Here is a 15,467-nt window from a genome sequence, read left to right as displayed (position 1 = left end):
CATAAAGGGCCTTTTTAAGTTTAGCTGTACTTCCCAGAAGTATTAGACAGGATTTGGTTCCTTCAATTTGTGTGGGCGGTATACATAACTTTGACATAATCTACAAGGTTTCTTTCACTAACAGAGCCATAGGTGCCAGACCAGGGGTAAATTTATGATTCCTCATCCACTGATCCAAGTTGCACTTGAATAATGCAGGGAAGAACTGTGTTTCATATGGATGGGAAGCCAGTTCCAGAGAATGGGTAGTATCGGTGAAACATATCTGTTTCCTCAGCATGTCTTATTTATGTTGCAGAATAGGTTTAAGTCCCTGGATTAGGTGTTTCTGATACCATTTGTTTTGCTTATCTGCAACAGATCCATTAAGGCTAGATCAGAGGATGGTTTGTAAGCTAGGCATAGGTCATCTGTCAACAGCTTTTAAGAGACTGAATATAATGATAATGCTTTTAAGGCAGTCTGCGTAGGACTTGTTTTGAACACCATGAATTATTTTTGTGAGGAACCTCTGTGGGTGCTCCATTTGTTGCATATGCATGGTCAGATATATGCCGAAGGGGGCACTGTATTCAATGACTGGTCTAATAAGGGCCAAATACAATGGAACAATGACATTTGGACCTACATGCCATACCCTTGCTTATAGGTTGTGCAACATAGAATAATTTCCTTAATATGGTAGACTCATGGTAGTCAAAGGCAAAGTCACTGTCTACATACATTCCAAAAATTCCTGACCACTGGGTCTACTCTTAGAGGTGTATTATAAACTTAAAAATTTCCAGGAATGTCTGTCTTACCAAAAGATACTATTATGCACCTCTTGGCATTGAGTTTCAAACCATGACCCTGGCGCCAGTAATCTGTATGTGTCAGGCCTTCGTGGGGGGTATTTATGTCATGAAGCATTCAGTGACTGCTCCTGGGTTACATGTTTTTATGAACTTGGTCAGCCATGCACCTTTGATATTAGCCTTGACTTCAGAAAAGTAGATGCCAAACAGGAGTTGCCTCATCACCTAGTCTTCAGGTATTCTGCTAGCGACCAGCGTTTTTGTGGAGGTATCTGAGATCCAGCTGACTACTTAGCAGGTAACAAAGGGGTTTGTACCTAATTTAGTGAGTTTGTTTACAATGCCTAAGGGGTATTGTGCCAAACACCTTGGCCTGGTCAAGGGAGGCAGTATGCACCGTTTTGCCTCATCCATTCCTTTGATGACCTTCTCAAAAAGTCCACCAGGTTGAGTGGGCATGACCTGCCCTTGATGAAGCTATCCGAGTTGGATCAAGTGTCTGAAGATTTCCTTTGTCGACAGTTATCAAATTCATGAATATTCTTTTCATTACTTTGTTTATTTCTTTATTTATTGACATTTGTTAACCTGGAAAGTCTGACTGGGTCACAAGAGCCCATTTTCAAGTCAAGGCCTGGGGAGAAAATCTGCATTAAACAGATAAATATTTTTCCAAAGACATTACATAAAACAGTTGAAAATTATATATTTTAAAAATAATCCATAATATTGTAAGATATAGAGATATAACAAAAATATGTTACAAAGAAGACACATGGAAAAGCAAAGTAAAACACTATTTACAATTCTGAAGAGCATCCTTTTAGCAATTCACAGTAGTAATAAGTAAAAGTCATGTGTTTAGTTTAATTGTAACTATAAGGGGGGGGGAGAATAGGATAAATTATTATAAATGGGGAGGAGCTGATAGGAAGAGGTTATGTAAAGTGGTAGAGAGGGTAAGATACCCAGGTGAAGATGAGGAAGTGATGATGTGGGAGAAAAGTAGAAAAGACTGATGTTCTGTCAGGGCTAAAGCATGAACAGAAGCATCAATTTGATAGGTGGCCTTTCAGAAGATGCTTGAAGGAAGGATGGTAGGTTATAGATCAAATAGCCTATGGAATAGGATTCCAATTTTTGGCAAAAGAGTAGCAGCAAAAGCTATTTCTGATTGTTTTTTGAAGTTTATAGTTAGTGAGAAGGTGTTTGTCATTAGAACAATGGAGTATGTTTGGGTGACAGAAGGGAAAAATATAGCTTAGTCCAAGACAGGCAGGAGGTTTATAAATGATGGGGGAGGTAGCGAGTTGTACAAAGTCCAGGTAGTGGGGTGGTTCAATCTAGTTCAAACTTTTAAGGACCTTGCAATGATCTGTATAGTATTGCTTATTGGCAGTAAATTTAGTAAAGTTGTTGTAGCATATTTCAAGTTTAGTTTTAATAGATACCTGCAAGCTGGTAAGGATAGTGGCACCATATAAGAGCATATAAGAGTGAAGGAAGGAGGAAAGTGTCTCCTAGGGTGTTTTTAGCAGAGTTAGCAAAAAAAATATATATTTTTATATCTATGCAGCATGCTAAGTCTTAGTAACTTTTTTTCATATTATTTTGAATATGAAGTTCGAATATGAGTTTGTCATCACTTGTCACACTACATAGTTTTGCATGGGAAACATTTTCCTTCTCTGTATTGTTAAATGAGAAGATTCTGAAGCTGGATTTGTCCTATAAATGTGGTTTATGGAGGAATGAGAGTACTTTTGTTTTTTGGGGTTGAGTAATAATTGGGCATTGTAAATCCAGTTTTCAACAGTGCTGAAGGCTTCAAATGTGATTTCAAGATGATGTGCCAGAGTTTCAGATGAAAATATTAGTGTTGGATCATCAGCATAGCGTATAAGTGATGTTTACTTATAAGAGGTATAGTTTCATAGGTTCATAGGAGATTACTAGGCTGATGACCTTAGAAGGTCTTTTCAAGCCTAGCCAAGCATCCAAAGGTGATAATCAAACCCTGTATCTTGTGTCTTTGAAGTAAATACCTTAACCATCATGCCAGTCCCCAACCCACAGAGATCATCAATGAAAATGTTAAAGGAGACTTGGACCAGGAATTGAGACTTGAGGTATACATGTGGTAATGGGGAGGTAAGGAAAGAAAGTATGTTGCCATCTAACATTTTGCTGTATATCAGATACAGTAGGTAGCTTTTAAACCACTGAAGTGAAGGAGGGTCTAGGATGAGATGGAGCAGTTACTGGAGGAGTTTGCTATGTGAGATGGTATCAAAGGCTTTGGACAGATCCAGAAATATGGAAGATATAAGTTTGCCTGAGTCCCTTTTCTTGTGCATATTATCTAAACAGGATACAAGTGCAGTAACTGTACTATGGCCAGAGCGGAATCCATGTTGAGTACTGGTTAAGAGTTGTTCTGAGAGGAGATGGTGAAGAAATTCAGCATAGAAACATTTTTCTAGGCTTTTTGAGAGAGAGAGGAGAGAATTGCAATAGGTCGAAAGTTAGATACTTGTGTAGAGTTCCTCCCTTGGGCAGTGAGGTAACATGTTATCTTTCCAAATAGCTGAGGTATAAGATTCCTGTATGGATCTATTGATTAAGATAGCTGCTGGGTAAGATATGGCTTCTGCTGACATCATGAGATATTCAGGTGGGAAATTGTTGGCAGCTTTGGAGCAGGGTTTATGTTTAAGTAGCATTTTTTTTGGGTCTATATTAGAACATCGAAGTTTCAAAACTTTGAATGTTCTAATATCGATCCCTATTCATCGAACGCTTACAACATCGAACAAGCAGAACAGCAAATTTTTTCCTAGGGAAAAAATTCACTGTTCCAAAACACATACACACCAAACAAACAGCAATCCACACACATACACCTAAAAATCTTACATCTAACCCTACACTAAATTGTACATACACCACTAACTATCCACTTACCTTAACCCAAACCCTAACCCTAAGGTCCGTCACTATCGCACACTCACCTCACCCGTGCCCTAACCCTAACTAACCATCCCGCCCTAACCCTCACGTCCACACAATCGAACACTTACCTGACCCAGGCCCTAGCCCTCACATCCACACAATCACACATATACCTAACCAGCGCCCTAACCCTAACTCACATAACCCACACCCAATCACACACTTACCTGAACCCGACCCATAACTTTCTACCACAGTGCTGAAAATAGCGAAGCGACAGAAATGGACAACCAAATTTTTTCCCTAGGAAAAAATTCGGTTTTCTGTAGCTTCGCTATTTTCAGTTTTCGCTGAATAGGGGTCAATGTTAGAACATTCGAAGTTCTGAAACTTCGATGTTCTAATATAGACCCTTTTTATGGTAGATTTTACAGGTTTTAAGGTAAAGTTGTTAGCGTTTGTGGTAAGGATTGTTTGGATTCATATTTTTCAGAGGTTAATGTAGTGGAGAGGTCATTTAATAATATGTTATGGGTCTGTGCAGGGGAGGGTGATGTGCTGTTGTTGAGGGAAGCAATGCTGTCTATAAAGTATTTATTAAATGTAGTTGCTATTTTTAGGAATGAGCAGGTTTGAGAGAGATTTGGATCTACTTTTGAGCCAGGATTGAGTAGTGTGTGAAAAGAGGACCAGATTTTTTGGGGATTATTTTTATGATTAAGTTATAGTTTGTCATAGTATTGTTTCTTGTCTTTGTATATATGTTTTTTAGCTTGATTACAAAGTTTCCTGTATCACTGAAAGTTTTTTTTTATTTAGCCACTCCCTCCAAGCCTGGTTTTGTTTGCTTGTTTATGCTTGCTTTACATAGTAGGTTAGTCAGGCTCATGGGTCGATAGTTTCCTAGGTATATGGATGACCTTTTCTCGTGCAGAGGGATAACCATTATGGTTCTCCATTTGTTTGGCATGAAGCCTATTTGGAGGATATGGTTAAATAAAGATTCTAGTGTGCACAGTAGTTCTTATATTATACTAATAAGGAGACACCATGGTATATTATCAGGTCCCATTGATCCAGTGATGTGAAGTTGTTCAGTCTCGCCGTTCATTCATCACTGATGGGTTCGGAGCTGATCCTCGGTTCTGACACGGCCGACTAGCATGCTCAAAGTTCTCCATTAGCTCGAAACCCCACCCCTTATCCCATAACACACTGCTGGAATTATATCAGACCTAGTTTGCCGCGACACAGATCTCTTGGTTTCCAGCTTGGCTCGAGACTTTATTGGGAGTTTTTCAACTTTCAACAAGTTATATTTCTTTTCTTTTTTATATACCCTTGTTCTATTTTTAGTAGCAGATATAAAAGATAGTAGTTTTTTTCTGTGTTTATACCCCTTTCCTCAGTATTATCTATCTTTCCTTTGGCCTTTTGGCCTTAGGATTAGTGATTAGTCAGTGATCCCCTTTGGGACTATTGTTGGATCTCTTATTACTGTTTGTAGTTATTTAGTTGTTAGTGCCCCTTTTGGGCTGTGTGTGTGTTTGTGTGAGTTACTTAGTTTAAAGCAGCTCTTAGTTAATCAGTGTGCTTGAGTTGTGTAATGTCTGAAGATAAGGACAAGCATCCAAAGTCTGGGTTTAAAAAGTGCCCAGACTGTGGACAGAAAATGTCAGTCACAGATGCCCATGTGCAGTGTGTTTACTGCTTGGGTGAGGTACATCTGCAAGAGTCTTGCAGCATATGTCATTCCTTTTCCACAAGAGTGTTAGCTGAAAGGAAGAGGAAATTGATTGATAGGGGTATCATTCAACATCCCTTTTCTGAGGCATTGTCCTTACCAGGATGGAGCAGTAAATCATTTAAATCTTCTAAGTCTTCCACTGATTCTAGATCCAAAAAAGGGAAGAGGTCAGAGAGTGTGGTGACTTCGGCTCCACTGCCCTTGGAGCCGACAGCCTGCTCTTTTCAGAACCGAGACACATCTTTGGAACTGGTTTCCGAAAAACCTCCTTCCATGTTGCTCCAATCGGCTCCATCTGTCCACTCTTCCAGGTCCTCTGTCAGCCTATCTGATCTGGATATGGACTGGCTGGTTCAGAAACTCTTAAAGGCACCAGGCCTAGTTAAATTTCTGTCGGCTCAGACACAACCGTCGGAGCTGAAGACCACTACCTTTGAATTGTCTGCTCCTCCTCCAAGCCATATCGGACCTTTGAAACCAGAGGAGGCCAACCTGATGATTGTGGATCCCTTGGAGCCGACACCTGCTCCAGTGTCGTTGGCTCCATCTGCTTGGACGTTCTCGGTGCCGACCGGGGACTCTAGGAATGGACACTCTCCGGTTGGGTCTGGGGAGGATAGCCGCACTGACTTGTCGGTGCCGACTCTTCCTCTCGGGGCCTCAGCTCTTACCTTGGGCTTGGAGCCCACAGCTTTGGTGTGGGAGGAGATCGCTGCTCCATCAGAGCCATCGACTCCTCCTAATCGGAGCCGAGGTGCATTCGATGCCATGGGGTGAGTGTTGTCTCCCAAGACTTCCTCATCTCAAGGTCTGGCCTCTTCTTCCCTTAAAGTACCTATGTCTGTTTCTGTTTCCTCCGGTACTCCCAAGCATAGAGACCCAGAGCCTCAGGTAGCCCCACAGGGTGCTCCTTGCTCTTCTGAGACCTCTCCAGAAGTTCCCCCTGAAGAGGTTCCCAGGAAGAGATTATGCAAGAGGAGGCATTTGGACTCCCCCCAGGAGTTTATCACATTGGACACCAACCTGGATGAATCAGAAGGGTCCCCCTCTGAGGACATCTCCTTTACAGAGATTCTTGAAATCCTTAGGCAGAGGGATTATTAGCAGTCCAAGAGCCCTACTGAGGACGAGTCGGTTCTCCTGAAGGTGTTTGGGTCTCAGTCTTCCACCTCTTGGGTATCTCTACCCTATGATGAGCTTATGGATCTGGTCTCTCGTAGGGCATGGGAGTCTCCAGAATCTATGGAATCTGTTCCTAGGAGGCCTAATAAGTTTATTTCAACCCCTGTGGATGAGTCCATTTTGACCAAGGGAGTCCCTGTTGATGCCATGGTGGTGGCGGCAGCCACCAAAAAGGAAATGTTGAGACTTCCTCATCTATCTATCCTCCTAATAGAGAATCTTGGATCATGGATAGATATTGGAAATGCATATTCAGTTCAGCAACTTTCTCACTCAGATCACTGAACTACTTGACACATTTTACCAGACTGCAGAGAGATCTCCTTAAGGAGTTGGGAGATACTCTTCAGGGTGCTGTAGCTTCCAGTCTATCCGATAAGATTGCCACTCAACTCTCTACCCTCAATTCGATAGTCAGCTCGTCCATTTGTCTCGTATCATACACAGCTGATGGTTCAAGTAGAGCCACAGGTACAGGAATCGCTCTCCGTAGGCATGCCTGGATGTGACTCTGTTCCTTCGCGGAACCCTTCAAGTCTTCTTTTACTAATACCCCATTTGATGGCTCATCTTTGTTTGGGTCAAAGGTGAAGGAGACTTTGACCAGGTGTGAGCAAGAAGGAAAGACTCTGTCTGCCGTAGGAGTCCGTTTTTCCACCCCCACTCGACCCTTTCCCAAAGGTCAGAGGGGAGGAAAGATGTGGTTCCGGAAAACCCAAGGAGCCTTTCAAGACACATGTGGAGACCCCCCTCCAGAGGCAGAGGAGGGGCTTTCAATGGAAGACGCCGCCCTCGCAGCAGAGGGGGTCCGCAACACCAGGGTGACAGAGATCACTTCTCTGGTCAATCCTACCAGAGCTCCTGAAGGGAGGCCCGGCTGTCCTACTCTGGAGGCAGTCGGGGGTTGCTTATCTTTGTACCCCAAAGCCTGGCTAAATATAACAAATGACAGTTAGGTATGAAGTATCATTTCCAGAGGGTATTTCATACCTTTCTCCACCCAGCCTCTTCCCGTCAAAAAAATCCTGGACGTTCCACCCAGTCACATGGGACAAGCAGCAATAGAGGTGCGCTAATTGCTAGAGAAAAGAGTCATCCAGCCAGTCCCATCAGACTAGACAGGATTCGGAACTTACTCAAGGTTCTTTTTGGTTCCAAAGAAAACAGGGGACTGGAGACCCATTTTGGATCTCAGCAGACTCAACCAATTTGTGAGAAAAGAGAAGTTCCAAATGGTCACACTACAGTCCATACTCCCCCTCTTGGGGAAGGACAATTGGATGTGCTCGATCGATCTCAAGGATGTGTACTACCACATAAAGATGGCCAGACCATCCAGAGATCACCTGCGTTTCTGGCTGGGAGCCAATCATTATCAATTCCAAGCTCTGCCCTTTGGTCTCACTACAGCCCCCAGAGTGTTCACCAAGTGCATGGCAGTAGTCACAGCTCACCTGAGGCATCTAGGATTCCAGGTGTTTCTGTATCTAGACGATTGGCTCCTTACCTCCACCACTAGGCATCAACTTCTTCAAGCAAGAGGAGCTACTCTGACACTCTGCGATCAGCTAGGCATTACAGTCAATTTCAAAAAGTCTTGTTGCCATCGCAGCATATTGTTTTTATAGGGACAGAACTAGACACGTCAACCACCACTCACCACCTTCTGCCTTAAAGAATCTCTATTCTTTGCCAACACATCATGTCCCTAATATCAAAGAACTGAGCACCAGCAGCAGAGGTATTGAAAGTTCTAGGACTGATGGTGGCAGCTATTCTAGCAATCACCTTAGCAAGGATGCATATGAGAATCCTTCAATGGCTTCTATTCATGCAATGGTCTTTTAAAGAACTTCCATTGAGTCACATGATCCTGATAACAAATTCCTGCAAGAAGGATCTTCAGTGGTGTTTGGCGTCTCTTCATGTCACAATAGGATGTCCTTTCATGCTTCCCCCTCCAGTTGCCACTGTGACCACAGACGCTTCCCTGATAGGGTGGGGGGGAGCTATTTCAGGGAAAGTCTCCCCAAGGCATATGAACAGATCAAGAATAACATCTGCATATCAATGCCCTGGAGATGAGAGCAGTACTTATAGCATTGCAGTACTTTCAGGACTCTCTTCCTCTAGGGACAATTGCAATACAGACAGACAACATGTCAGTGGTCTGGTATCTGAACAAACAAGGCAGGACCAAGTCTTATCCCCTTTGCCGAGAAGCCCTCAGAGTATGGCAGTGGGCACTGTCATCCCAGTGCTTTCTGTTGGCAATGCACATCCCGGGCAAATCCAGCGTAATAGCGGACAGGCTGAGCAGAATGTTAAACCTGTGGTGGCTAATATTTTTGGCATACCTAAATTACATAAGAATATGTAAAAACCTCCATTTAGGCCAACTGTGGATGACAAAAGATCTAAAACTTGTTTTATTGCTAAGTACTTGGATTTAGATACTAAAACACATTTATCCAATGTGCAGCAGATTTGTAAGGACTCTTGGCATTTTTTATAACTTTTAGGTGAAATTGAATATAATTAAGATAGTTTTTTTGGTACCATTGATGTAAGCAATTTATACACGGTCATTCCACATACCACTGACCTTATTTGGTTTTAGAGTCAGTTACATAAAACTGGTGCATTTAGTTCTAGATGGGTTTATGCTATGACTACTTTAATGGAAATTGTTTTAAAGTACAAATTTCTTTTCTTTGAAGGCCAATATTTTAGGCAGGTGTCTGCGGTTGCCATGGGTGTAGCCTGTGCACCCATGTTTGCTAATTTAGCAATACTCAATTTTTGGATGACATCTTTTTGTTGTAGACAGATACAGAAGAAAAACTAAATGGATTTTTGATATACATTAATAACACTGTTGAATTTTTGCAATTCACCTGTAATTATGATTTTAATCAGATTTCCTTTTTGTATGTGTTAGCAAGTAAAAATGATAGCACGGCTGGTTATGTCTCCACTATTTTTCTTAAGTCCAGCTTCTCAAACAGTTATTTGCATTATTCTAGCTGCCATCCACAGCATCAAAAGAGATCTGTGGTTAAGGGTCAAATAGTCAGACTTGCTAGAATGATTTCAGAATTTGATAATTTTAAAATTGAAGCTGATGTACTTATTCAAATGTTTTTGAACAGGGGTTGTCCATTAGGTTTGTTATTGGATTTACAATCAGAAGTTATTACCAGAAGAAATCTGGGAATATACAGGCCTATTTTGGTCAGGACTGAGGAGCAAGGATCCACCCCCTTCCCCAGAGTGAATGATAATGTCACTCCAAGTATGAGACATTCATTTATTACAACTTATAATTTGGACAACCATAGAATAGCTACAGTGTTCATTCAAAATTGACCAGTTCTTATTTCTGATTCTTCTATGTTAGCAAAATTTGGTCTGAGACCCGCCATTACCTACAGAAAAGGTAGATCTTTTAAACAACTACTTGAAAATAGAACAGTAGGAAGTAGCTTGAAAAGGAAGGGCACTTTTAAATGTGGGCATTGTCCTCAGTGTAGGTACATTATTGAGGCTGACACCTTTTGTATAAGGAGTAAAGTCTATAAAACTGTTCGACATTACTACTGCACTAGTTCACAAGTGGTTTACATAGCTCAGTATCAACACTGCCCCTCATTTTATATTGGCCAAACCTCCCATAGATTAAGGGACCATGTTTATGAACACAATTTGGACATTAGAAAAGAGATGGGTTGCCAACTGGCCTACTGACAAAACCCAAACTGTAAAAGTAGCCGACTCCAAATCCATCTCCAGACAATTGACAAGTGGAGTACCTCAGGGTTCAGTCCTGGGACTGCTCTTGTTTGGCATCTACTTCTCTGAAGTATAGGCCAACAACGTTCGCAGATGACTGCAAATTGGGAGCCAGTATTGAATCCCCAAATTATGTGGATATTCTACAAAAGGGCCTTACAGAAAAAGATGCTTGGTGGCAGAGCCATGGGCTCAAGCTTAATGCCAAGAAATGTATAGTTATCCCCATGTACCCATGAATTACCACATAGGTGGCAGTACACTAAACACCGAAAGTGTGATGAGAGACTTAGGGACACAGGTGGACAGTGGTCTCACCTTCGATAACCATATCACCACAACAGTCAGGAAATCCTTCTATGTGGCACACCTCATCACTAAGAGCTTTTCATCCAGAAAAAAAGGAGGTCATTATCCCACTGTACTCATCCCTCATTAGACCCATTATAGAGCACAATGCCCCGTTTGGTATGTACCTCACAAGACATCTGCAACAGCTGGAAAGGCCACATAAATACCTCACTAAAAGAATTACAGGCCTAAAGCAGATGCCCTATACTGACCATCTAAAAAACTCTAGCTGTACTCTGTGGCATATCATCTACTCAGAGATGATCTCTGCTTAACATACAAGGCCATGTCAAACCGAGAGCTGTTGGACATGCTACACTTAAAGAAATTCCAATCCCTCAGAGCCACATGCTCCAGGGATCTAAACCTTGTCATCACAATGAACAAAACATGCTAGAGGGATAGGTTCCTGACCCAGAGACTCCCCATACTCTGGAATAGACTGCCCATACATGTCAAGCAGAGCACCTCCTTGGCCCTCTTCAAAAGGAACGTTGACGATTGGATGGGAGATAGGAAAATCACCCCAGGGATCACTTCAGTCGCCCTGGACAGGGGTCCAGGGAAGTAAATATTGTGGGAAGAAATATCCAGGGAATTGTTATGGCTAGGCTTGTATCGGCCCTAGGGCCGATAGCCTAGTACCAACCTATGAACCTATGAGAGAACCTCCAATGCTTTGTTCAGACACATTAGTGTTAATCCTACACATACTTTTGGGTTTATGGTTATTCAACCAGTCAAAAAGGATGCACAAGGGAAAATCATTGATGAACATCTGACTCAACAAGAATTAAAGTGGCAAATTTGTGTGGATGCCATGTCTGCACCCAGTTTAAATGATGGGTGCTCACTTGCACCAGTTTTAAAACTTAAGAATTATGTTATTTAGTGGAAGTCTTTTATACAGTTATGTGAGTCTCTTTTTATGCACTCATGTGATTTCTTCTTTTTATACAGTCATGTGATTTTTAATTTGATTCTCATTGCTTGTAGAAGTAGTATATTTAAATAGTTGTTTTGTGTTTTAACATTGTTCTGATGAAGTTCCTACCAGAGGAATGAAAGTGCTAAACCTTGTGTTTTGACTCAATAAATGAGTGGTTTCAAGCAGCAAGTGATTTCCTTGTTGTGGTTTGGTACATTAGTTTTAGCCCTTCTGCCTCCCAAAGGGATTCAGCTGTTTCTGTATTTGGATGATTGGCTCCTCTCCTCAGTGACAGGAGAATCTGTTATTGAAACCAGACACTACTTTCTTCACTCCTGCCTGTCCTTGTGCATTTCTGTAAACTACAACAAGTCAAACATTCAGCCCTCTAAGGCCATTCTATTCATTAGATGCCATCTACAGACAACAAAGTGTATGGTGTTTCTTCCACCTAAAAGGCTGCAAGCCCTCAAAAAGGCAGTCTTGATGAGTCAGTCTCCACCCACAAAGTTATTTGAATCCTCAAGCTGATGGCTTTCTTGAAAATCATGGTTCAGTTTGCACACAAGCCAATGTGTATCTTCAGTGGCTTCTAAGAGTGCAGTAGTCTCAAACTTTAGATCACCCTTTGTTTTAGTCATCATCACTGAGCTGTGCAGGGCTTAGTCAGAATGGTGGCTAACTTCCTCTGAGAGACACATGGGGAGACCTTTCATTATGCCTCCATTCACCGTAATTGTCACCACAAACACTTCCTTTCTGGGATGGGGCTGGGGCATTTCGAGAGGAGGAAGAGAATGGTTCAAGGGTCTATTGCACTTCAGGAATCTCAGACCTTCTTACACCCCAGGACTGATTTTTATCCAAATGGACAATATGTTGTTGGTGTGGTATTTGAATAAGCTAGCAGGAACCAGATCTGGGAGGCCATGAGAGTTTAGGGAATGGACAATCTTTTCTTGCCACTTTCTGATAGCAATGCATATTCCTGGAAAAGACTAAATACCTTGCTGACTGACTCAGCAGATCAGTTCTGATGCCTTATGAATGGTCTTGCAATCCAACAGTGTCTTGATTTCTGAATGCTAGGGGCAGCTTTGCTGTAATTTAATTGCCTCCACAACCAGCAGAAAATGTCGCAACTACTTCACTCAGCTCCTCCCTGAGGAACAATCCCTGAGAGCTGCTTCAACAGGAGAACAGGAATGTTCAACATTTACTGTTCTCCTGTTCTTTTGTACTTTTTGTTATTCTTATAGCTACAAGTCTTGAAGAAACTCGAGGTGATCGGGACGAAGTGCCTGAGGCACTGGTTGTACCCTGTTTTATACACGTTACATCTCAGCTTGTTTTGCATTCTTCTGGCATCCTTTCTGCTAGTCATTGTTTCATTCCAAAAATTCATTGAGCAACCCTGTAACTGAAACAGAATTATTTTTCTCACCTGTGGTGCTGGTCAGTCACAATTGATTAGCTAGCCTAGAAGCAGGAAGCCAGTCAGCGGGTGGGTGAACTGAGCAACATTGGCTGCATTTCCTCTCCTCGGGGAGGTAGGAAGGGATTGTCTGTCTGAGTACAAACCAGGTTCTGTGAAGAAAAATGTGAGTTTTGGTTCTTACACCTTTAGAGGCATTGGGGACAAGTGTGTACCCATAGATGCACTGCGGTTTGAGAATGATAAGAGGAGTGGAATGGAAGTAACACAAATAAGGAGCTTTATGTGTATTCATATAACCCACTGACATATCTGTTGTTCTATTTCAGATGACCTAAACATGCCTGCAAAGGAAGTGTATGGAGCTCAACCCCCCATCGAACTACTGCGGCAGTGGCTTGACCATGGCCACTGGTATGACAGGAAGGATACATCTAGATTAGATATTGCTGATGTTTTGTTTGTCTCAGCAATGGGTCCACCTGGTGGAGGGAGGAATGACATTACAGGTATGAAACCAATTTTTAAAAGACTGTTTGATATGCCTCCTAAACCATGAGTTTCCTTACATTTTGCACATATAATCTCAAAAGTTCTTGTTTCCTTACATGGCACATTCTGAAGCAATACTAGAAAATGTAATAAGTAAGCATGTCAAGATTTAGCAATGAATCTTTTTAGGATGTTTGCCTCCTCTTAAATTAGTAATTACTAGGACAAGGGTATCAAGCCTTAAGTATTAAATTTTAAGAATACGTGTTTTTATTTATTCTGAAGCTTTACCAGGATAAGCATATTAATGGCAAATAACTAAAGTCAGACAGATTACAGGGAAGCACCAGAAAAATGAATGATATGCCACTAGTTTAAGAAGTTTATAAGGACTGCTGCAGTACACACTGCTGCATTAAATGAACATCATGTCTAATAGACTAAATTACAAATATAAATAGATATAGGAAGGTCAATGGACAAGTATACATGCAAAACATTAAACATGCAGTGCCCATTGCCTACGATAACCAGATATTTGTAAAGTTATACAGTGGACAAGCAGAAACAAAGTCAAAATACTCGTAATAGCAGAAGTGGAGAAAGAATAAATTTGATTACTACTATATGAATGAGGTTAGGGGAATATATATGGAGGAATAAATATGGGCAGAGAGAGAGAGAGAGATATTTGATAACACATGAGAATGTCTTTTTTAAGTTATGGTTTAGCTTTGTATTTAACATACCAGGTATTCGTAAGGCATGCTCTGGAGGTAGCAAGAAAAGAAAAACATTAATGTATGTCTCTGGAGAATCCTGAGGGCTGTGAACACCAAAATAAGTTAAGGAGCATAAGAGTTATGTTTCTGCATGAATCAGGTAGTGCACAGTAGCCCATATGGTATCATCCAACAAAAAGGAACCAAAGATCACTTTTTTGGAGAATTGCACAATGAGCTAAAAGTAAAGACATTCATCCATCCTATGTACTGCAGCAGGTATAACAGTAGCTTTATGTAAGCATCATCTACGAGGTGTTGATCTAGTCAGAATCTCAGATGTTTAAGTTCAGTCATATTCCCTAATTTGGCCAAATCCAGAAAGTGAAATGTAAACAGGATAGAAAGAAGTAGGGAGGAGACACATAGCTCAAAAGGTATTTTAGTACTTTTTAGTGGAGGTCAGATTTTAGAGAAGTAATTTTCTAGGCATGCATTAACAGTATTTTTGAGTGGAATAACACTCAGACTTTGCCAGTAACACAAGAGTCTTGTTTCATAGGAAAGGAGGAACCAGAAGGATTCAGCACAGTCACATCCATACTTCTGTGAAAGAGGTGATGATGCAAAAAAAAATGAAGTTGCTTAGTTAAAAAAAGAAAGCTATGGGATTGGGCCTTGTCAAACTTGGTGACAGTTGTGGTTGGAGGCATAGTCTCAAGATTCCAGTCTTAAATAGCTGTGTTAAGCTGCCTAGTGATAGCAGAAACAGTAGACAATGATAGAAGAAGCCCAGTTCTTGTGAGTTTGTCAGGTAAGAGGGTGGTGATTACTGTGGACAAAACATTTGTCTCATCAGCGGTGAATGCACTGGAATAATTACATCATCCATTTCTATGTAACATTCAGTGACCAGTTAAGCAATCTAGTCACAGAGACCTTGAAAATTGCAAGGCATCTTTGAAGGGCATCAAAGTAGATTGGATCTTAGGAGATCTAGACTGAAGCTTTAGAAGAAAGTGAAAAAGGACAATAAAGATGTGTGGCTAATAATCACTAGAGTGGTACG

At 41.4% G+C, this 15,467-nt stretch overlaps 1 protein-coding gene across 1 annotated transcript in view; it reads left to right on the top strand.

Moving 5' to 3' along the window:
* Positions 1-15,467, top strand: part of DNAH3 (dynein axonemal heavy chain 3) — a 2,217,123-nt gene that overhangs the window by 1,740,014 nt on the left and 461,642 nt on the right. Inside the window, exon 43 of the mRNA XM_044089509.1 lies at positions 13,514-13,693. Coding sequence (XP_043945444.1) covers positions 13,514-13,693 — 180 coding nt within the window. The remainder of the gene's footprint in view (positions 1-13,513; positions 13,694-15,467) is intronic.

Source organism: Protopterus annectens, chromosome 12.part0, assembly GCF_019279795.1.
Source record: "Protopterus annectens isolate FY-2018-M chromosome 12.part0, PAN1.0, whole genome shotgun sequence".
NCBI classification, from domain to species: domain Eukaryota; kingdom Metazoa; phylum Chordata; order Ceratodontiformes; family Protopteridae; genus Protopterus; species Protopterus annectens.
Note: the sequence above shows the minus strand (reverse complement) of the source record. Positions and strands in the feature narration are given on the sequence as shown.